Genomic DNA, 25,263 nt, shown 5'->3' on the forward strand with positions numbered 1-25,263 from the left:
CCAAGGAACAGGACAACTAATAATAATTTTATCAAGCACGGCCCTTACGACTCGCCCTTACCGGAAGCACATCGTCTGCATTGGCCGGTTTTTTGAAAATCCAAAGCATGATAATTATTAGAGTCTTGTCGCTTGCATAGATTAATTGGTATGTATATTGTCAGTTATATTTTTCATTATTGATATTAACATCAGACCCCTTCTTTGCCAAATATATATTCATAGTAAAATATGTTTTTCTAGAACGTAAAAATTATGGGTATTATAAATTACACAGGGCCATGTCAAGGTAAACATTTAGTGTGTAACTGTTCCTTCAAGGCAGCAGCGTTTATTTAATTTTAAGGTATGCAACAATAATTGAAAAGCATGTTGACATTAATTAATTAATTTCTATAAACCTTTAATAATGCAATAATTTTTTTTATGAATTACTGTCATCATCATTCATGCATTCATGGTCATGACTGAATTCATTGTCTGTTAGTGGGAATTCAATTTTCTTGGGTTTAATGGGTATACATGTATGTAGATAAACCACAAAGTGATTATTATAGTACTAATTATTATTCCGTTTTTATCTACATACCTTGGCAAAACCAAAAAATTATATATATCCAATAGGGGGGATAGGACCTTAATTAATAGGGACTCAGCGAATTTGGGTTTCATTTTCACTTACTTGTTCCATTTTCATTTATACTGACACCATTTATTAAATGTATGGATTGATTGATTAGGAAATGATTAGGAAATGTACATGTCTGTCTGTCAGATTTCATCTGACCTTGACATCCTTTTCATGGTTCAATGGTCAATGTTAAGTTTTTGTGGTTTAATTAGTTTCTAAGATGCTATAAGCAAAAGGTAACTGTGAAAGTACTTTTATTCTGATTATCAATTTTGGTGTTTGAGCAAAAGTAACATGTTCATGATTTCTCAAATTCAGGGTATTTTAAAACATGATTAAGCCTTCTAAATAAAAATGGATTTAAGAATTTGAAGACATCAGATACATGTACAAAGATTCTTCACAAAAAGTTCTATATGTTGTTTAATCATGTTAATAATGATTGAAAAATTGTACAACACAATGTAAATTGTGGAGTTTAAATACTTGTTTGTCTTTCATTATTGACAACATTTATCTGAACTTGACCTCATTTTGATTATTCATTGGTAAATGTTGAGTTTTAGTTGTTCTGTCTGCCTCTCAGATACTGTAAACATCAGTCTAACTACATTTGGTGAATTGAATAATTGCAAGTAGATATAGGAAGATGTGGTGTGAGTGCCACTGAGACAACTCTCCATCCAAATGACAATTTATAAAAGTAAACCATTATAGGTCAATGTACAGCCTGACATATATCTTTTTTGCAGATTTCATCTGACCTTGACCTCATTTTCATTGTTCATTGCTTAATTTTGAGGTTTATTTGTTTGGACTGTCTCTAAAATATTAAAGGCAACACTATTTATATGTAAGCCAACATTTATGCAGTCAGGGTACAGTGGAGTTTAACAATAAAACTCATCAATGTCCCTGGACTTTTCTAGCTCTTATTTACTACTACATGGAGAGAAAGACGTTGTAGCTCTCTTTTCCTGAATTTCTTTTGTATAATTTGAAAAATATGTCAGAGGGTTTCACAAATTATTCAAGAGCTGAACGTGCTATTGTCTGCTTGAATAATACAACTAGACGTCTTTATGTTTATACCTAGGTGAATACATGAAGATTTCTTTTTTAAAATCTGGATATTGCAGATAAAGAACTAAACAGCTGAAACAAACTGAAATAAATTCAAATATATAAAGCAAATGTTTAATAAAAAACTTTTTATACATGTACATACTTTCCAAATGTTTTACATTTAAACATTTTAAAATAAATAGCCTAATAAAAGTAATTCCTGGTTATTCTTAAACTTTATGATGATGAGAGGATCTCTATGGCTTTCAATCTCTAAGTCAAATTCATATCGCCAGTAGGAAAAAAAAAGAATAAAAATCATACATTCAAAGTAGGCATGGTAACAAATTAATACTTTAAAGACAAAGTGTAAGATTTATTCCTGGCTTATCTTTGATTCTGCTGAAACACATCATAATTGGTATTGTTATGATTCTGTTTGTTGATGGGTAATTTTTGTGAGATTTTAAGACTAGTATCAAAAAGATTTCTACATGTACATGAATATCTTCATTATGCCGTTTCTGTTTTAAGGACGATTTAAAATCTTGTATTAAACTTTTTAATGATGAGTTGTACGGTAAGAGATTTTCGGATCAGCTGGGTAGTCATTACTTGTTTGATCATGTTGATGATGAGTTCTTTTAATATGCACAGCATCCCATGCATCTTTTTATTTGAATGTTTTTGACGTTTTGAAAAAGGGGAAAAAGTCATTCCTATGTTATATTATTATTATTTACGGTATGTTCTTTTTAATTGCTGAAATATACATGTATGTACAGGACATAGATAACTACAAGTAATTTTCTATAATCCAGGATGTATATTTATATAATACATTTACCAGGAAATACATGTAGTAAACATAAACATGGTGAGGTGAAATACTATTGTTACTTTTATACTTATTTTTCCTATTTGTTTGTCTTTTTGTTGATTTTAAAATATGATAAGAGCTTTTTACATGAAGTTTACAATACATATTTTCATTTAATATGTTTTACTTAAATTTGTTAATTCATGTAAGTGTAAGATGATATATTGAGTCAGTACATGATTGTCAATTTGTGACTTAACGTTAGTAATATACCATACTTCATTAAATTTGTATTTGAAACTACAAATGTTGAGTTTCCTTCAAATATTTACTGGACATGCGCTGTCAAAATATGAAATCTTGGTTATTATTTAACATTTATTAATAGAATCTATTCTTCCTCTTTAATTGTTAATATTTATACTTTTCACCTAATGTTTTTTTGTTTATTTTAAGTAAAGTTGACTTTTTTCTTGAAGGCTAAAGGTAGATAATGATTTACTGATTATAGTTGTAAAGCAGGGCACTGTCCTTGGCATTACACTAATGTTATGCATGATTTTAAAAGTTTAGGCTTAAAGTTCAATGTCATTTGTCCAGGAATGAAAGTTACAGACTCATAAGCTTTATCATATGTTTTTCAGTGCTTGTATGTCATATTTATTATACATGTGGTAGGTGAGGAATATTATAACAAAAATAAATGTATAACAACAAAAAGTTCAAAAAGTGGAATGTAAAAAGTTATATAGAAATACTGTTAAAAGATACTCATTTCAGGACAGATCTGGTTTTTTTAAGATTTGTTAGCAACTTTTAAAAAAGTTCTACAAATTGATTAATTGCTGTAGAGTCAACAAAAAAAAATGCCATTTTTTTTACCTCAAAATTTTAGATTTATTGAAATTAACTTAAAATGTTTGATTCATTTGATTGTTGAATTTCATAATAAAATTATCTATGGAAGACTTCTTTATGAGACTCGATTGAATTTTCCTGTATGTGTTATATTTACTTAAGGAATGATTTAAATGCATTTTACTTTTACTGAAACAATAATAAAGCATTTTATTTTTCAGATTGGAAAGTTACATCAATAAAGACTCAATTATAACAGTGGATTCAAAAACTAGCCATGTTTAGACTGCAGTCCAGGGTGTCCAGTTTGTGTACAACAGCAAGATGTCACTTGGCCGAGTCTATACCAACCAAACAGAGACATGGCTATAAGCTTCCGGTTGGACTTATCCGACAGTATGCCTCTGAACATCCAGCCACTAGACAAAAAATTAAAAAGTTAATGGTGGCCAATAGAGGTGAGAGCTATGAAGGAGTCTAGTAAGAGAGTAGTGTTTTTTTTGCTATTAACTATATTCCCCACCATTTCAGGGATAAAACTTAAGACTTTGGCAATGGTAGCCCACAGCCTAAATTTTGTAGCCCAAATATATAGTTCTATACAAGAAAAGCAGAAATTTAAGTACGCCACACCAAATTTTAGGGGCCATTGTCCTGTGAGCCCCTGCTAATTTCATACCCTGCATTTCCAACATTTTATGAATGCTCTGATTTGAATAACTGTGTCATTATAGTTATTAAATGACAGACATTATTAAATTTCTATTAACTGATTTATAAATTTTTCCCTATCTTTCCAAAATGTTTAATCTTCATATACATGGTAAAGTCTATAACTCATATTGCATGTAATACTTGCCTAGCTATTTACTTTGTGGTTATTTCAATGTATTTGGAAAATCTAAATAATTCATTGCTTGATTAAAATTTGTCCATAACTTCATGAACTTATCAGTTTGTGTTACTAACTCTTAGTTAAAATTATAATCATAGTTGATCCATATGCCTTATTCTCTTTATTTTTTCATTACATGTATTTCATAGAGAATATATACTTTTGACAAACACATGTGAATAGTTCTTTTTAAATAAAATTGAGAATGGAAATGGGGAATGTGTCTAAGAGACAACAACCTGACAAATGCATGTATACGTATCTATTGAAAAATCCGAAAAATAGCAAATGCCTTTAATTAAAAAAAAAATTGGCTTCTAACAAAAATTAAAATGATGAAACAATATTAAATCCGCTGAATTTATTACTTTTCAGGTGAAATAGCCATTAGGGTGTTCAGAGCATGTACTGAAATGGATATTAGGACAGTGGCTATATACTCAGAACAGGATAGAATGCACATGCATAGACAAAAGGCAGATGAAGGTTATTTAATAGGCAAAGGTCTGCCACCTGTAGCTGCATACCTTAATATACCCGAGATCATCCAAATAGCACAGGTATTTTATCAATATATGTGTTTCCATATTAAATGTTATAAAAAAAACATACAGTGGCGGATTAAGATGCCCAGTGTGCCCCCTAAAATTGCCAAATTTAAATGTTTTGGAATAAATCAAATCAAATGTTTTAACATGCTCTGCTTGGCTAATTTGTTCAAATCATTTCATAAACCTCAAATCCTGTAATTTATGAAAGCAAACTTTATGTGCTCTTTCCCTTATTAATAAGAAGTAATTGTTCAACCCTCTGAAATTGGAGATGTGTTTCTGAGAAAAATCTTATATTGTAATTTATTCTTTTAAAACTATTTTTCATTGTTTTTCCTGTTGAGTAATTTTAACACTGCTCCTTCATACACTTTTCTGTAATTCCATAAACTGTTTTATAGGAAAATGAAGTAGATGCTATTCATCCAGGATATGGATTTTTATCAGAGCGATCAGATTTTGCAGATGCTTGTGTGGATGCTGGTATACAGCTGATTGGTCCATCACCTGAAGTCATCAGAAAAATGGGAGATAAAGTGGAGGCCAGACAGGCAGCTATTGATGCTGGTAATAATATATGAATGTTCTGTCTATGTTGATAGTTTACATGTTCACAACTTATCTTGAAAGTAATTTAATGCTGAATGTAAAAAAAAAATATTTAGGGACTTACTTAAATTAATAAAGGCATGTGACTTCAATATCAAACCAAAATAAATGACTCAAATAGGATAAATTTATGTACTATACTTAATTTAACATTTTTGGTGAAACATCAAACATCCTTATTATCCAAACTTTTCAAAGTATTTTTTTATCCATTGAAAGATAATGCATCTGTAAACCTAGCCTTTATACATGGTTCAAGACTTTGTACCATGTTATTTACTAAATACTTTATTCTTTCAGGTGTACAAGTTGTACCCGGAACACCTGGCCCAGTAGAAAATGCTGAAGAAGCTTATCTGTTTTGTGAACAGTATGGTCTACCTGTTATATTCAAAGCAGCATTTGGTGGTGGTGGTAGAGGTATGAGGGTTGTTAGGAAATTAGAGGTAAGAAAAACTGTTTATGAGGAAATATCTGCTGTTTATATATTTGGTCATGAGTCCAATCTTTGAAAGAAAAAAAGAAAAAGAACTGGTGATCTCTGATGTACCTTCTTAACCAGAACAACCTTCACATGCCATTTGAAAACTAAATGATAAGTGATATTTACAGTAAAAAGTACAAAAATATTCATGGTCATCATTAATATTAACTTGATATCCATAAGTGTAAATGAAAAATTATAGTGGGAACCCTGAAGTTGAACATATTTTTAACATATTGAAACATTCAAAAAGGGTTGGATATATAATTCAATTTGAACAAATATACTATTTTAGGAAGTTGAAGAAAATTTTCATCGAGCCTACTCTGAAGCAGAATCAGCCTTTGGTAATGGAGCTTTGTTTCTAGAGAAATTCATAGAGAGACCTAGACATATAGAAGTACAGATCATAGGTTTGTATATTAATCAGATCCACCTAGACATATAGAAGTACAGATCATAGGTTTGTATATTAATCAGATCCACCTAGACATATAGAAGTACAGATCATAGGTTTGTATATTAATCAGATCCACCTAGACATATAGAAGTACAGATTATAGGTTTGTATATTAATCAGATCCACCTAGACATATAGAAGTACAGATCATAGGTTTGTATATTAATCAGATCCACCTAGACATATAGAAGTACAGATCATAGGTTTGTATATTAATCAGATCCACCTAGACATATAGAAGTACAGATCATAGGTTTGTATATTAATCAGATCCACCTAGACATATAGAAGTACAGATCATAGGTTTGTATATTAATCAGATCCACCTAGACATATAGAAGTACAGATCATAGGTTTGTATATTAATCAGATCCACCTAGACATATAGAAGTACAGATCATAGGTTTGTATATTAATCAGATCCACCTAGACATCATCTTCGCTAGCCAAGGGTTACGATCCACTCCCGCTCTCTTCACCCTTGGCTGATTGAGATAATATTTCGGAGACACAAGGTAAGGATTTTTATTGGTTGCAGTAGATACTCGCTGCATCCAATCAAAAAGCGCCTATAACATGATCACGTGTAAATGTTGAAAGTGTTTGTAAACAATTGCCACGTGTTTATTGTGCAACAAGTCTTTACATCACTAAACATAGGACTATATTTAGTGACAACTTGAATGTTTTTAATCAACTTATAGAAGTTTCTGTGTATGTTTCATGCACAAATGCATGCATATTGACATATATTTTCGTTTCCGGCATTACCAAGTGGTTAGAATCTAGACGCTACCGTGTTTTTATCTCCAAATTGAAGAGTTCAAGTGCTACCATTGGTCAAGAATAATTTATTCGGAATGGGCGTGACTGTAAACTTCCGATAGATGGCGCAACATTGATATCACAAATGTTGGCTCAATCTGCCAAGGGTGAGGAGAGCGGGAATGGATCGTAACCCTTGGTTAGCGAAGATGCCTAGACATATAGAAGTACAGATCATAGGTTTGTATATTAATCAGATCCACCTAGACATATAGAAGTACAGATCTTAGGTTTGTATATTATTCAGATCCACCTAGACATATAGAAGTACAGATCATAGGTTTGTATATTAATCAGATCCACCTAGACATATAGAAGTACAGATCATAGGTTTGTATATTAATCAGATCCACCTAGACATATAGAAGTACAGATCATAGGTTTGTATATTAATCAGATCCACCTAGACATATAGAAGTACAGATCATAGGTTTGTATATTAATCAGATCCACCTAGACATATAGAAGTACAGATCATAGGTTTGTATATTAATCAGATCCACCTAGACATATAGAAGTACAGATCATAGGTTTGTATATTAATCAGATCCACCTAGACATATAGAAGTACAGATCATAGGTTTGTATATTAATCAGATCCACCTAGACATATAGAAGTACAGATCATAGGTTTGTATATTAATCAGATCCACCTAGACATATAGAAGTACAGATCATAGGTTTGTATATTAATCAGATCCACCTAGACATATAGAAGTACAGATCATAGGTTTGTATATTAATCAGATCCACCTAGACATATAGAAGTACAGATCAAAGGTTTGTATATTAATCAGATCCACCTAGACATATAGAAGTACAGATCAAAGGTTTGTATATTAATCAGATCCACCTAGACATATAGAAGTACAGATCATAGGTTTGTATATTAATCAGATCCACCTAGACATATAGAAGTACAGATCATAGGTTTGTATATTAATCAGATCCACCTAGACATATAGAAGTACAGATCATAGGTTTGTATATTACTCAGACCCACCTAGACATATAGAAGTACAGATCATAGGTTTGTATATTAATCAGATCCACCTAGACATATAGAAGTACAGATCATAGGTTTGTATATTAATCAGATCCACCTAGACATATAGAAGTACAGATCAAAGGTTTGTATATTAATCAGATCCACCTAGACATATAGAAGTACAGATCAAAGGTTTGTATATTAATCAGATCCACCTAGACATATAGAAGTACAGATCAAAGGTTTGTATATTAATCAGATCCACCTAGACATGTAGAAGTACAGATCATAGGTTTGTATATTAATCAGATCCACCTAGACATATAGAAGTACAGATCATAGGTTTGTATATTAATCAGATCCACCTAGACATATAGAAGTACAGATCATAGGTTTGTATATTAATCAGATCCACCTAGACATATAGAAGAACAGATCATAGGTTTGTATATTAATCAGATCCACCTAGACATATAGAAGTACAGATCATAGGTTTGTATATTAATCAGATCCACCTAGACATATAGAAGTACAGATCATAGGTTTGTATATTAATCAGATCCACCTAGACATATAGAAGTACAGATCATAGGTTTGTATATTAATCAGATCCACCTAGACATATAGAAGTACAGATCATAGGTTTGTATATTAATCAGATCCACCTAGACATATAGAAGTACAGATCATAGGTTTGTATATTAATCAGATCCACCTAGACATATAGAAGTACAGATCATAGGTTTGTATATTAATCAGATCCACCTAGACATATAGAAGTACAGATCATAGGTTTGTATATTAATCAGATCCAATATTTAATATAAAAAAGAAGATGTGGTATGATTGCCAATGAGACAACTATCCACAAAAGACCAGAATGACACAAACATTAACAATTATAGGTCACCGTACAGCCTTCAACAATGAGCAAAGCCCATACCGCATATAGTCAGCTATAAAAGGCCCCGATAAGACAATGTTAAACAATTCAAACGAGAAAACTAGCGGCCTTATTTATGTAAAAAAATGAACGAAAAACAAATATGTAACACATAAACAAACGACAACCACTGAATTACAGGCTCCTGACTTGAGACAGGCACATACATAAATAATGTGGAGGGGTTAAACATGTTAACGGGATCCCAACATTTAAGAATTTTATAGCTCTTTTTGTTTGACAATAGTGTTTAAATATCAGCTTGTTGCAAATGAAATTGTTGTACAGTCAAACCTGCCACAACCATCACCAAATTTCGACAGTCACCTGCCATCACCGGTCCCTTTCAGATCCGCCAAAATGCTTTCTGTATATTATTTAACTCTTTGCAGCGGTCGCCTGTCTAATGCTGTTAGCAGCCACATAATTTTTGGCAAGTACTAACAGTCATTGACAAACCATAAAATGCTGATTTTTAAGGTGCTCATATATTTTGTGTTCTAGGTGATTCCCATGGCAACATTGTTCATCTGTATGAAAGAGATTGTTCTGTACAGAGACGACATCAAAAGGTTGTAGAGATAGCACCAGCCCCACAACTCCCCAGAGAGATACGAGATAGTATGACGGCTGATGCTGTAAAACTGGCCCACTTTGTAGGATATGAGAATGCTGGTACTGTGGAGTTCCTACTCGATACAAATGGACAGTACTTCTTTATTGAAGTTAATGCTCGTCTACAGGTAGAACATACAGTTACAGAAGAAGTCACAGGGTAATTGTATACCTTTGATTCTATAGAATATTTTTTCTTTTTTTAAAGTTAAGAAACATGGGAACAAATTTTTTTTTTATTTCAACTGATAACCTTTTGTTGATAGGTGAAACTTCTCTCTTGCTTTCAATGCCAGAATTAAATCTGTTAAAAGCCTTTTAATTACTGGGTCCTTATTGTTGACTTTTTATATACTAGTAGTATTTTAGTCTAATAATGAAAGGTAAAATTGAGAATGGAAATGGGGAATGTGTCAAAGAGACAACAACCAACAGGTCTTTAATGTAGCGAGAAATTGCCGCACCCAGAGGTGTCCTTCAGCTGGCCCCTAAACAAGCATATACTAGTTCAGTGATAATGAACGCCATACTAAACATATACATTTCAGCCAACAATAAATCTATTAAAAATATTTCAGAGTTGATTTGGTACAATCCCAGATTAAAGTGGCTGAAGGAAGAAGTCTGAAAGAAATTGGATTAGAACAAGACAAGATAGCATTACATGGATGTGCTATACAGTGTAGGATGACAACAGAAGATCCAGCCAGACAATTCCAACCTGATACTGGCAGAATAGAGGTATGTTCTTATATATTAATTTCATTTATTTAAGTTAATTCACCCCTAAACATTTGTCAGATTATGTAAAACATTTGTTACTTTTTAATAATAAATAATATATATAATATGTTTAAGTACTGAAGAGAAGATACTTGAAATTATAAAAGCTATTAATTTCTTCCATTTATCATTGCTTGTTTTAATGCCCTGCTTATGAAAGTAAGAGGCATTATTTTTTCTGTTCTGTTTTTCTCTCCGTCCATCAATCCTGTGTCAGGTTATAGGTTTTGGTTAAGGTAGTTTATCATGACGTTTTGGTCACATGGTCACAACAACTTGAAACTTAGAACATGTGTGTGTGTTATAACTTATAAGAATAAGAAATCAAATTAGGGTTTTAAACCAGATTCCATTGATCACTAAAACTTGAAAATTTGGTAGCACAATCGAGCAAGGAGTCCAATAGACACATATTTTAGTTTATGAATTAGAATAAATTTCAGACTTCATAATTATATAGAACATACATGTATGATCTAGACTAAATTAAAACATCCTAATATTGAAACGATACTACCTTATATCTATAATACTAAAATAACGAGGTGCAATTTGTCAGCAGTCATCACGTAAAAACCATGAATCAAAGAATTCAACTTTATATATAACTAATATAGTATTATGCTGTTGATTAAAAATAACACCACTTCAGACCTCTGTTCCTGATTGTAGTATTTTAATCAGTATGACTTTCATAGAGGACAATACGAATAATGAAAATCTGGACTTAAAATAAGGCGTATAGGTACAGCATGTACAGTTTTCAATTTGTTAACCGGAATGACGTAAAACAGCAAATCAAAGAATTCAACTTTATTTATAACTCATTAAAAACAATGCTGTTGATTAAAAAATACTCCTTTCTTGGTCCTTTTGCCAAATAAAAATAACAATACCAATAATTGATAGGTTCCAGTTCGACAGGTTCAAACAGAAAGATGTTGAAAGCAGAGAAAACTGTGCATCTTATAATCGGCATGACTTTATCAGATGACAATACCAATACTAAAATAAGGCTTAAGCATAGTTATATTCTTTAATTCAGTCACAGACCAGCGATATCGCTGGTGTGTTCTAGTGTATACTTATAGGGATGGCTGGAATATGAATAGTGTAGTTCATAACAATTTAATTTATTTTTGTTATAGTCTCTTCAAGTCTAATGAAAATTAATAGCAGTATGCATGTCTATTGTAACCTTGTTGTAATATAGAGGTCTTTCTTTTTTTGGATTGTACATATAATTGTTTTTTTAATTCCTAGCTTGGTATGCAGTAAGTTACTTTTGATACTCCTATATAATTTTTATCTCAATATCAAAGCATTTCTCAAATAGATATTTTATATATGAATGTTTGCTTTTTAGCAATAAATGGCTGAGATATGATGAAAGAAAATTGACATTATTTTTATTTTTCCAGGTTTTCAGAAGTGGAGAAGGTATGGGTATTAGACTGGACAGTGCTTTAGGTTTTGCTGGTGCCATAATATCTCCATACTATGATTCTCTGCTGGTCAAAGTTATAGCTCATGCCTGGGATCATCCTTCAGCCTGTGCTAAAATGTTAAGAACTCTCAAAGAATTCAGAATTAGAGGTGTGAAGGTATGTAATTTATTACAATGTAATTGGTATTTTGTGTTATACCATAAAAAAAAGTAATAAATAGGCAAAATTTCAATAAGAAAAGCTATTAGGGGCAATACTAGATATCTTAGCACTGAGCCCAGAGTGCAAGACGCTGTATCACCTTCAGAACTGTATTTAAATAGATAAATCTAATATGTTAAAACAAAATCTTATATATAAAATTGTTTTTAAAAATCCATTAATATATTACTGTGACTCTTTGATAATCAAATTCCTGTATGTTTCAACAACTTCTGATTTGATTATGTGAACAAGTCCATACCACTTTAACTTTTTAATATAAATGGTTAGTTATCTACCATTTACAAAGTTAGAACTAGGGACAAAGGGAGATAATTTGTCTTCTCAACATGGCTATTATTTTCTCCAACTGAACAAAGATAAAAGAGAAAATTTATAAAATATTTAAAGAACTATCTAGTAAGGGAAGAAGTTTTTTCTTCCTGATAGAGCAAATTGGTTTATAATCATTTATCATAACCAGATAATAAAGGGAGATAATACACGCTTAATATTTATAGAATAATTAACAGAAGAATTCAAATAGAGAAAAATATTCAACGAGTGACCGAACAACACATTAATTCATGAATGCGAGTAGCGCATGAGTTGATTATCAGTGTTGTTCCGTCACGAGTTGAATATTTTTCTAACACCAGTCAGTTAATATGAAAATAGCACAAAAATTAGAGAATATGTTTTAATTGTTAGTTTGGAAAACTTTGGTTGCAAGGAATAGAATTGAAATAGAAAATAGATAAGGCTGTTGGTTTTTCTTTTGTTTCACATAAAGTCATGCAGGGCCTTTATTGTTAACTCTAAGGTATGGGTTTTTCTAAATTTTTTAAGGAAAACTGTGACTTTTGTTAATCTATATCCTGTGCCACGGTCTCTGGAGATAATTTTCTACTTGGCAATCAAACCACAATTCTTAATTTTATATTTTGAGTAATGGTAATTACAGTTACAAATATAATAAATTACATCCAAAATGTTTTTATTATGATTGAGAAAGATTTCACCTGTATTTTCAGACTAATATTCCATTCCTGTTGAATGTATTAGAACATAAACAGTTCCTGTCGGGTGTTGTGGATACCTATTTTATTGATGAGAATCCACAGCTGTTCCACCTGAATCCATCTCAGAACAGAGCACAGAAATTATTGAATTATTTAGGACAATGCATGGTCAATGGTCCAATGACACCATTTGCTACTGATATTCCACCATCTGAGATACAACCAACAGTACCTGAACTGCCAATTGGTAAGACTTTTCATATCTGGAATAATGTGTATAAGAAAATTTATAATAATACTAGAGACCAGTGAAGAAAAGAAAAATGTTAGATTCTTAGATGTTATATAGCCCGTAATGAAAAGAGTGAAGGCAAAACATAGCAATCATAGCTTGTACAGTTGTCAACATTTAGGTTCAGTCTGAAATATTTTAGACGTCAATAACTTTGTTAATACTTGACTCAATTTTTATGAAACATGGACAGGAGTTTGTTTTGTATCAAAATAGAGCATCTGGAGAAAAAAAATTAAAATAATTCTTTTCAGTTTTCGTATTTAACTGATGAATAGATCATAGGTGGGACATGCCCCCCCCCCCTTTTTACATGGGAAAAATTTGGTTGATTATATAGGTAATCACTTAAATGTGACTGGAGCCCCCTTTACAAAAAGTTCTAGATCCACAACTAGATGCTTCTTTTGAAATTACAATAGTCTGAGAATCTTACATAATTTTCCCTATGAGCTAGGATATCCGTGTTTTTCATATTACACCATGACACCCATCAACTGTATAAGTGGTCTTAATATTATTTCCTATGATTATCTTGGTGAATAGAAGTAACTGTTGAACTAACAAAATATTTTATACAGATATGACACAGCATGCTGTTTCAAGGAAAGCTGTTTTGAAATTAAGATGAGGACATTTATCAAATACTGTGACCTTAATTGTATTTCATTTTTAAAACCTGAGACATTTGCAGTAAAAGAGGTGACAATTTTGTCCATTCCCTTATTTTAACAGAATTTTTCTTACATAGTCCCATTGTGCACCTCCTATTTATCTTTATGTCAAGTTTATTTTGCATTTTTGGGGATTTCATAATAAAAACATAACAGAAAAGGTTTGTAGTGCAAGGACTTTTTCCTATCTAAAAAAGGAATGAACATCTTCTGTACAGCTCACAAACCACTGGCTGCATTTAAAAGAAATGTAAGCAAGAACTTTTTACGCAATGCATTTGTGCAGGTCTTACTTCTATCTTTTCCAAATGATTAACTAAGAATTTGCTTGTACTTTTCACAATTTGTATAGTGTTTTATATACAATTCCATACCCTGGTCATGTATATAGTTATGATGGACTTGTGTATACAGTATATGTTTTAGTATAAAATGTTGGACTGTTTGTACATTACTGAGTTTACTACTTCTTTATGTGCTATATATTTTGTTTTTGGACAATGTTTAAACAAAAATATGGGATAACAAGTTTAAAATCAATATAAGTACTGTTTAAAAAATTTCTATTGTGATTTTTCCCCTGCATTCTATGAAATTAGACTCAACAAAATAACTAAACACTGGTTTTAAATCCTATATAGATGTTGAAACAGGGGTACAGGGTAAGAGAATTACACTAAGACATTTATGTTCTTAATTTAGCTTTACATGTGCATGGATTTATTTATGAATTTCAAAATATAGTATCAAATATTATTTGCTGAATTCTTTGAGAAACAATTTTAGTGATATATTTGGCAACCCCCCTTTTTTAATGATGAGTATTGCCAGCTTTAAGCATGTCAGTTATTGACACATTTTGTTTTGATAGTTTCTGAATCACTGTACATCTCCATGCTTTGTATAGTACTTTGCATAAGCTGAATATGATGCTGAGCTTTATAATCATTATCAAACTGAACAGCCAACTGTTTATTGTTACAAATTCATTACGAAGAACTTTATAATATTAAACTCAACTGATATTTAGGTCTTGGGAACAAATAAAATTCATTTTAGGTTTTTTTTATACATGCTTGATTGCACAAAATGTGGTACACCAGTATAGTTTTTCAATCAAAGGTTTAAACATGTTCAGAACAGGTCTTAACTTTCATAACAAAAAACTAAAATCCACATTCACAATGGCCTGCTTGTTACTTGAAAATATGAAATACTCTGTACTTAACTAATATAATGTAACTAACATAATTTAATCATACAGTACTAGACATGGTCATAAATATTCTACAATGGTGATTGTTTTGCAATTTTAACATTTAAAGCAGTGATGCAGCCAAAGGACATCTGGTTGTTTTGTTTTAAATGAAATATTTTTATAATAAAATTGAATATTAAAATGGGAAATGTGTCAAATAGGAACAACAACCTGACCAAAGAGCAGACAACAGCCGAAGGCCATCAATGTGTCTTCAATGCAGCGAGAAACTCCCGCACCCGAGGTGTGAGTCAGCTGGCCATAGTTGTAATTTTGCAAATTTTATAAATGCTAGTTGAACCCTCTAGGTTGTTTTACACCTGAAACTAGTAAGAGTTATCCATCATTAATCACTTTGTAGTAAGACATTTGATATAGAGGAAGATTATGAGATCAAGGGAAAAACAATTGGTGGTTTATGTTTATTATGATAGATGATTAGTATGCAGCTGTCAATGTTACAGCATGGAATGGTCTTTTTATTCTGCATTTTACAACAAATGTTGGATGAAGTTAAATATATTTTAGTATTACGCATATAAAACACATGTATTATCACAGTTTTACACAGTAAATGATAGTTGAATGCTTATGCAGCTGTTATGTTTATATTAAAAATCAGATGTTTTAAAAATGGTTAATGGATAACTATGACAAATTCAACATGTAAACAACACTGTGTATCATCAGTACAGCAGATATAGGTATTAACCAAGCTGGTGTGATCGATTTTGAACTCGCACGGTAACGAAAATCTTTGTTTTGTTTAAATAATATCAATGTGTACCTCAATCTAAACATAATTGTTGTTTTAAGAAATGATTTAGTCGTAGGTTGATGATTAGAGATGTCTCATTATTTTCCCAAAACAAGAACGATTACTAAAAACATGTGCAAATACTTGTCAAAGAAGTTGGCACTCGTCTCATCCGATATAATTCTATATTCATTGCAACTCTTTTTCTGAAAGAAGGCCACTGTGCGTGTGTAATAAGTATTTAGATTTAATAAATACCGTGTTTATAGTTGTATCAATAATTGGTAATGAAATCTTTCCTGCATGTTTTTTTCAATATTTTATTGCGAAAAGAAGCATTGTGTGTTCAGTGTTTAACTGACCACATAAATCCTTCTGTACGGTGCATAGTTAAGTTGCTGTACACTGTACACAAAAAGGTAGGTTTATGATTGGTAACTATTACTTTTGCCCTTTATTAGCTTTCTTTGAGGTAAAACATGTAAATGTCTCAACAATGGTATCGAAATTGAAAGTTGGTGTTGACTATTTGCGCATTTACAAGTAAATTGTTCTTATTAGAATAAAAGTTGTTTTATAAATGGGAGAAAAAAAACGATGAGAAAATTATTTTGGAGCAGGAATTTCAGATGTTGAGAAATGTACACTGAATGCTGATAAAACAAAACAAAAGATTTTCGTTGCTGTGTCAGTTCATGTCTGCTTGGTTAGTACCTATATCCGCTGTACGATGATACACGGTGACAAAGGACATTTTTTCAAGCTGTATGTGAATCATTAAAACTGAACAAAATCTTGTTTCTCTAACTTTTGTGCTATTTTCTCATTTCTTGACCGGTGTGAGAAAAATATTTCTCCTCACTGGTGAAAAAATCTGTTTTCTGCAACTGTTTGGTCAAAGTTTAATTGTGACATTAAATTTTCTTTCGGAATTTCCTATTGTGATGTCATGGAAAAATGTGACCATGTCTGATTACATCATTTACAAAGTACACAACTTTCTTCAAATCTTTGAAAAGAAGAGATAAAAATCATTAGAAATACAGATTCCACCACTATAACTCTTAATTATGATATTTCTCCACTCTCAACAGTTAAATTTTGATTTTTAAAAAGCTCGGGAAACCTCAAACTTTAAATATTAAAATTTAACTGTCTCAAGAAGAGAAATATCGTAACACTTGTTGTAGTTGTGGAATCTATATAGAATTCATAAAATCATACAAAGAATGTCCATACATCTCAGGCTTTATCCAAATTATGTAAAAAAAAAATAATGAATTTGATTTAGTTGCACAATCAGAAAACAATTTCAAACTTGTTCCTTTTGAGCATTTCTGTTGTAATTCAATATCATTTTAATGACTTTTGTTATGTGAAAATATATTCTTCTTTTCACCTGTATATATCTTCTAATGCAACAGGCTGACAGAACATATTTATAATGCAAGTTTAATATTTACTGTAGTGAGTTGAGTAAGAACTCATCTCTTTAGAGTTTTTGAGTCAAGTCATGTGGTCTTTTAGATCTTCATGTTAACACATGTATCCTGTCTTACAAGCAAGTGTCAGTGCAAAGATGTCAAGAAAGCAATCTTGTTTGCACATTTCTGCATGCAGTAAAAAAATAATGTCCTCACACCTTTGCCATGTAGACCTTGACCCAATGAAAAAATAAAACAGAAAATGTTAAGGGGGCTCGCGGGTCTAAATGAAATTTTTTATTTAATATAGGATTTCTCTATATTTTTCTGTAAATGAACTTTATCTTATCCATAATAGAAAAATGAAATAAAAAAATGGGGTCACCGTTCATTTACGCTCACAATCTGCCGTCGAAAGAAGCATACATTTTTGTTAATGTCCTTTTTTTCTGTTGAACTAATAGGAGAAATAGCGGTAATATCGAAATAAAAAAAGAACTAAATTACAGAAATCGCTTAAATTTTACGATTATTTAGTTTGTGTACAGCTTATTCGAAAAACAACAATAAAAAATATAGGTCACCGATGGATTAAAAAAGATATTTCAATTTTAAAGCCAAAAAATGGCTTTTTTGAACCAAAGGGAGATGATTTAGAGCTTTATCAATGATATCGACATTTTAAAAGTCACCTGGGATGAACACGAATTGATTTTTTGGAATAATTTTTGTACCATATGATAAAGTAACAACTACTGAAGGTATTTAATAGAATTTGTTATGCAATATAAAAGTTCATTTTTTTTCTGAAAATCTTATACCCGTGGGCCTCCTTAAGTGATCGAAAGTACAAGACAGGTGATTTGTCACATGACTACTGTACAGGGGTTAGAATATTGGTCAGTTTTATAACATTTTGGGAAGTTTTTAAGGACCAAAATTTGGAAATCAGTTTGAGTACATTGAAGATTTTGGAATTCTATATGACATATTTAAATTTATTCTATCTCAGATAAGTTCCTTTTGCCAGACCTTGAGGAATGGTATAAAAATCCTTAATTAATACATAGTCCGTTGTGATTGTGTCCATTTATTTTTTCTGGAACAAAAGCCATGTTAATAAATTATAATATGCTTGCCTAATTTATTCCAAATTATATAATTATTAATAGGATTTATTGAATAACAAAAATTTATAATTCTACTTATATGTTAATAGTATTATGATCATCTTTAAAAAAGTGATTTTCTGTCTCCTGTATTGCATTTTTATGTTGTTTAAAGAAAGACATGGGTGTAATTTATAGAAAATCAAATAATAACATTTAGCTAAATGCTTTTTTATCTGAGGTTTGAGTTTTTAGCTGTAAACAGAACAATGAAAACTACTTTAGAAGTTATGTTATAAAATAGTAGCTGACAGGTTAATATTTCATTTGCAGAAAATCTTTTCTTAAAGCCTGAATTTGATTTTACTGTATGATATATTAGAAGGATATTAAGTCTTTACTGTATTTTTGCAAGATTAACTCAGTTTGCTATTGACAGTTTAATTCCTGTTTATAGACCCAACAATCTACAGCTGTTATTCTCAAAGAAAAGTGGTAAAAAAATAGTATTGAACATTTTCTTTATACTTAAAAAACCTTTTAGGATGGAGAATAAATGGATTGGTTCTGTTAATTCCCTTTTAAAATTGTCCCCAAACTGTTGGTATAGATTGACATAGTCACTTTGTACCTGGTACAAAAAGATGAAATTATACATTGTATTTACTTATAATATATATTATATATCAGTGACCAACTGTTCAAAAAATATTTGATAAAAATCTCTAAATTGCATATTTGCTGTATCTCTTTTTTTTGTTCACTATTTTATGCATTTTTTGTAAGAATTACCAACTTTTGATGATCAGTTCAGAAGAAATTGATTACAAATTTTAGCATTTTTTTTTTATTTACTTTATATACTATGAACTACGACTGATTCTTAACACTGAAATTACCTTTATATTTTAGAATAAGAAATCATATAGACAAAAAATGCATTTTGCTTTACATATTATTGTAGCTAAAGCGCCTCCCCCAGGTTGGAGAGATATTCTAAAACAAGATGGTCCTACAGCATTTGCCAAGAAGGTACGAGAACATAATGGACTATTATTGATGGACACAACCTTCCGTGATGCTCACCAGTCTCTCTTAGCTACACGTGTCAGAACATATGATTTGAAGAAAATTGCTCCATATGCATCACACAAGTTCCATAATTTGTACAGTATGGAAAACTGGGGAGGTATGTTATTCTGATATTTTCTAAAAATTCAGTTATATGAACTCTTCATCAATAAAGTTACTTAATGTGTAAAGCAATCAACAATATTTAAAAAAAACAAATCATAGTTTGATTAAAAATAGTTTACATAAAATGTGTCTGGATTATGACATTGAATACTTTTTATAATATAAAACATACAATACAATAATACTTTATTTCAAAAACATATTTGTCACATACACATGTCAAAGAAGAGGTAAAGATATACAAAATACAGTCCCACTTATACCCAGAGATTACTGAAAAAAATAAAACAATTCTAAAATGGAATATATTGATGATAATAGCCATTATAACACTTTTAACTAACTTTAATACGAATAAAGATACAATGTACTATATATATGTACAGGTGCAACCTATGATGTTGCCATGAGATTTTTACATGAATGTCCATGGGAAAGGTTACAGGAGCTAAGGAAGAGAGTCCCAAACGTACCATTCCAGATGTTACTGAGAGGAGCCAATGCTGTAGGATATACTAACTATCCAGATAATGTTGTATACAAGTAATTATCATGTCTAGATAGATAAAACAAAGGGTTTTATTGATATTATTTCTGTGATTAATGCATATTTTTCTATTGTTTATAATGTCACTGTTATTAATTAACAAATAATAAAAAAAAAAAAAAATCTTCAATACCAATTATTTATCTTAAACTGTAGAAAAATGATGTACCAAAGAAAAAAGAACAATTTGTTGGTTCTAATAATGGGAAAGGCACAATATTATGATATTATTTTTTAGTAAAAATGAAATCTCATGCTCCTTGTTCACCATGCGAAATCGATTATTTGAAATATTATTTTCAGATTCTGTGATTTGGCTGTGAAGAATGGTATGGACATCTTCAGGGTATTTGATTCACTGAATTATTTACCCAATATCATTGTTGGAATGGAGGCTGTTGGCAAGGCTGGTAAGTTATCCTTTTTTTTAATTGACACTTTGATGGCTGCCTTCAAATTAAAACACAAGGCATTATCTAGTTTCATAAAACTATGTCCAATTCTGTTGTTTTTGAATTCTTAAATTATATCTGGTTTTCTTATACTGTAAATTCAGAAATTATTGCAAGGTTTTTATTAATGCGAATAATGTGACTGGGTAAGTATTGCAATAATAAAAAATTGCATTCTGATATCTAATACATATAGCATTAAATAATCTTCTTATTAGATTATTCTTAAGACAAAAATGTTTATGGAATTAATTGTTAAGAGTAAGAGATTGTCACCTTTATTTTTTACCAATTAACAGGTGGTGTTATCGAAGCAGCCATATCTTATACTGGTGACGTTTCTAATCCTAGTCTGGAAAAGTACAACCTCAAATACTATACAGATCTAGCTGATGAGCTTGTCAAAGCTGGTACACATGTTCTTTGTATCAAGGTATTTCATTTGTGATGATTATATAAACATTATAGCTTATTATTATTGGAAGATGTCTTCAAATTACAATTATACATTTAAGTTATGAAAATAGTGAACAAATTATTTATCAATATATAAGTCCTTTCCATTTATAGACAAAATGAAAAGTCCATCTTCAATACATTTGGGAGGTACAAGTGGAAAAATTTTAAATGAAAAGTTGTCTTGAAATTCTGTAGGTTTATGTCTGTTTCTTGTCAAAAGCTGGCTTTATTTTTGTGTTATATAAGTATCCTATAAACATGCAATTTAAGCCTTGAAAATATTTTAACAGGATATGGCAGGTGTATTAAAACCAAGAGCTGCTAAATTATTGATCACTGCTCTGAGGGATCGACATCCAGACATCCCTATACATGTGCACACTCACGACACAGCAGGAGCAGGTGTAGCCTCTATGTTAGCCTGTGCTGAGGCTGGGGCAGATATTGTAGATGTGGCTGTAGATTCCATGTCTGGTCTGACATCACAGCCAAGTATGGGAGCTGTAGTATCCAGTGTGGCTAACACAGAGCTAGATACAGGTAACTTTGTCATACTGTAGTCTTAACTTACTTTTTCTGATACTTTACAAGCATTTACCTTTCTAATCAAATTCATGGTAAATTTTTTAGACCTTACTTATATTTTTGTGTGAGCAATTTGTAAGATTTAAAGTACTGATAAACATGATGTAAATTTAGAAAAAAAAGGTTGAAAACTTTAGAAACTGAATGATAAAGAAGACAAATATTAAAGGTAGAACTTTTTGTTCATTAAACATGTTTAAGTTGGATGTCATCATATAATACTGCTTTATGGAGAATTGAAGCCAGTTGAACAAAACAAAATATTTAATTTACAGGGATAGACCTACACGATGTAACAGAATACTCATCATACTGGGAACAAACCAGAAACTTGTATGGTCCATTTGAATGTTGTAAAACTTTAAAGAGTGGTAACTCAGATGTCTATGACAATCAAATTCCAGGTAAGGAGGTTATTCCTTAAGATTTTTATAGAAAACATACATCTTTAGCACTGAAAATATTAGATAAATCAATAAAGTATTAAACACCTGAGAAATATAATATTTTTAGCTCACCTGACCTGAAAGGTCAAGTGAGCTTTTCTCATCACTTGGCGTCCGTCGTCCCTCGTCCGTTGTCTGTAAACTTTTACAAAAATCTTCTCCTCTGAAACTACTGGGCCAAATTTAACCAAACTTGGCCACAATCATCCTTGGGGTATATAGTTTAAAAAATGTGTCCGATGACCTGCCCATCCAACCAAGATGGCCGCCATGGCAAAAAATAGAACACAGGGGTAAAATGTATATTTTGGCTTATATCTTTGAAACCAAAGCATTTAGAGCAAATCTGCCATAGGTTTAATTGTTTTTAATTGTTGATCAGGTCAATATCTATCTGCCCTTAAATTTTCAGACGAATCAGACAACCTGTTGTTGGGTTGCTGCCCCTGAATTGGTAATTTTAAGGAAATGTTGCTGTTTTTGGTTATTATCTTGAATATTATTACAGATAGAGGTCAACATGACCGAAATGGTCAGTTGACCCCTTTAGGAGTTATTGCCCTTAATAGTCAATTTTCAATCTGCTTCCTTTGTTTAATATTCACATAGACCAAGGTGAGCGACACAGGCTCTTTAAAGCCTCTAGTTCTAAATCTTAAGTGTTGGTTTAACTTAAGTTTAACTTACAACTAAGCAGGTAACACCATTCATATTGGCAGACCTGCCAACTATCCCGATTTTCGCGGTATCATCCCGATTTTTGCCCCTCAACCCGAATCCCGATATCGGGATCGTAAAATTAGTTAAAATCCCGATTTTCAACAAATATACCCGAAAAAAATAATGTTTACCGATTTTGAAGTTTTCTGATCAATTTTAAAAAATCAATCATTTTACCTGGGGATATATATTATGACAAGTTAATGACCCTACGCTAATCAACAGTCACAACAGGTGTCATAATTAGTGGTTGAATGTAATCAGATTACCTAATGGGTTGTAACAGTCCTCAAAATTAATTTGTATACACAAATTTGGTCAAACAGCCTTTCAATTTTAATCAATTTATCATACAAGCACAATTTGCAACATTTGCCGTAGTTCCACAGCAAAATTAAATTAATTGAAAGATGAGAACTGTAATGAACTCTCAAAGAAAACATCATTTATCTTGAAATCTGTTTTATTTTGAAACCAGACATCGTGTTTGTTGATTTAAAATCGACGCCATTTTGTACACTTCTACTGTGTTACTGTATAAGCCTCCGCCGGTAAGAGCACCTCTAAATACAAAGAAAGATAACTCAAATTTTATCTTTTTTCTCATTGATACTGATAAGACCATGAGTAAGCCTGACTCAAAATCTGTCTTCATCCTTCTTACTTTAGGAAATGTAGTTTTAGGTGTTTTGAGTCAAGGTTCTGAGATGAGAAGGTCTTTGGAGGGGGGAAAGGGGGGGGTCTATACTTTGAATCCTTAATTTTTAATGCCATTTTCTCAGTTATTTTGTCAATTTTATAATTTAATGAATCAAGGCCTACAAGCTCATCATTAGTATACAAAAAGAAAAAAGAAGAGTACTTAGACTATTTTAGGAGTAAAACACAATGCTCACAGAAAAGTCGCTAAAATTGTAACCCTTAAAATTCTTGTCGCGCACTAAATCCCCCATGGAGATTTTCAAAAGTTGGCAGGTCTGTATTGGCGCTTAAAGATGACAATGTATTTTTAAAACAAAAAAAGTTGACATCTTCAGCAATGGCCATCAATGCTATTTGTAGGATAGTGTAATAAATAATAAAACCAGGCCTGCAGTCAAGATTCATAAAGGTTATTTATAGATTATTGATTTGTTTTCAAACAGTAAGATGTTTGTCAGCTACAATTTCCTGAAAGGGAAACAGCCTTCAGAAAAGATGTGGCAGAGAAACATTCTTGAGGTTGAAAGATCATTAATAATCTGTTTCTAGCTATTTTCCTATGACATCATCAACGTTTATGTTGAAAATGATATTTGTGCCCTTTGAGTTTCTGGTGATAATTTTCTATTTCAAACATGATATTAAAAATTATCACAACAAAAGATCAAAGGAAAAATTCACAAAATAGCTATAAATTGATTATATTTCCATTTTAGGAGGACAGTATACTAACCTACAGTTCCAAGCCTTCAGTCTTGGTTTAGCTGAACAGTTTGAGGAAGTGAAAAAGAGATACTGTGAAGCCAACCTCCTGTTAGGAGATATTCCTAAGGTAAATATCACATTTGGTTTTATGATATATGTTTTATATTTTCCCTGTTTTTATGCCCTATAAGGGGTATATGATGAGTCTAGATAACTTCTCTTCCAGTTTTGTAGCTATAACTTTTACATTATCCAGAATATTTTTACAGTTAAAAGTTTTCATCCAACAATCAACATTTCAATCACACATAACAGATTTAAAAAAAAAAAAAAAAAAAAGCATTCATATGTTTCATAGAGAACTTAGTGTGATATACTTGCATGCATTGATTCTATAGTTTCTCTAAGATCAAATCACCAGAAACTATAAATATATAAATTTAAGATTGCTTTCCTGTTTTCTTGTCAAACAGCCTGTGAAAGAAATGAACTGTCCATTGTAATACATTTGTAATAAGATCTTTTTATTCTAGGTAACTCCATCATCAAAAGTTGTAGGTGACATGGCTCAGTTCATGGTACAGAACAAACTGAACACCGCACAAGTAGAAGACAGAGCAGAAGATTTGTCACTTCCTGTTTCTGTTATAGAATATTTCCAAGGTTTCTTAGGGGAACCACCAGGAGGTTATCCTGAACCTCTTAGGTCAAAGGTTAGAATTATTTAACATTTATCTG

The 25,263-nt window shown here is 31.2% G+C and overlaps 1 protein-coding gene across 3 annotated transcripts in view; it reads left to right on the forward strand.

Annotated features, from left to right (window-relative positions):
• Window positions 1-56: 56 nt before the first annotated feature.
• The window catches only part of LOC134712114 (pyruvate carboxylase, mitochondrial-like), a 30,442-nt gene continuing 5,235 nt past the window's right edge, over window positions 57-25,263 (forward strand). Inside the window, exons 1-19 of one of the 3 annotated variants that reach the window (XM_063573285.1) lie at window positions 57-148; window positions 3,596-3,832; window positions 4,645-4,829; window positions 5,222-5,387; window positions 5,730-5,875; window positions 6,209-6,326; window positions 9,634-9,904; window positions 10,323-10,485; window positions 11,949-12,131; window positions 13,211-13,445; window positions 14,806-14,826; window positions 19,677-19,901; window positions 20,296-20,452; window positions 20,760-20,866; window positions 21,208-21,341; window positions 21,658-21,907; window positions 22,228-22,356; window positions 24,537-24,652; window positions 25,059-25,238. In XM_063573285.1, coding sequence (XP_063429355.1) covers window positions 3,652-3,832; window positions 4,645-4,829; window positions 5,222-5,387; window positions 5,730-5,875; window positions 6,209-6,326; window positions 9,634-9,904; window positions 10,323-10,485; window positions 11,949-12,131; window positions 13,211-13,445; window positions 14,806-14,826; window positions 19,677-19,901; window positions 20,296-20,452; window positions 20,760-20,866; window positions 21,208-21,341; window positions 21,658-21,907; window positions 22,228-22,356; window positions 24,537-24,652; window positions 25,059-25,238 — 2,967 coding nt within the window. In that variant the 5' untranslated portion in view covers window positions 57-148; window positions 3,596-3,651. Of the gene's footprint in view, window positions 149-282; window positions 347-3,595; window positions 3,833-4,644; window positions 4,830-5,221; window positions 5,388-5,729; window positions 5,876-6,208; window positions 6,327-9,633; window positions 9,905-10,322; window positions 10,486-11,948; window positions 12,132-13,210; window positions 13,446-14,805; window positions 14,827-19,676; window positions 19,902-20,295; window positions 20,453-20,759; window positions 20,867-21,207; window positions 21,342-21,657; window positions 21,908-22,227; window positions 22,357-24,536; window positions 24,653-25,058; window positions 25,239-25,263 lie in introns of those variants that run through there. The other 2 variants (XM_063573284.1, XM_063573286.1) reach the window with 2 other exon arrangements.

Source organism: Mytilus trossulus, chromosome 3 (genome assembly GCF_036588685.1).
Source record: "Mytilus trossulus isolate FHL-02 chromosome 3, PNRI_Mtr1.1.1.hap1, whole genome shotgun sequence".
Classification (NCBI taxonomy): Eukaryota; Metazoa; Mollusca; class Bivalvia; order Mytilida; family Mytilidae; genus Mytilus; species Mytilus trossulus.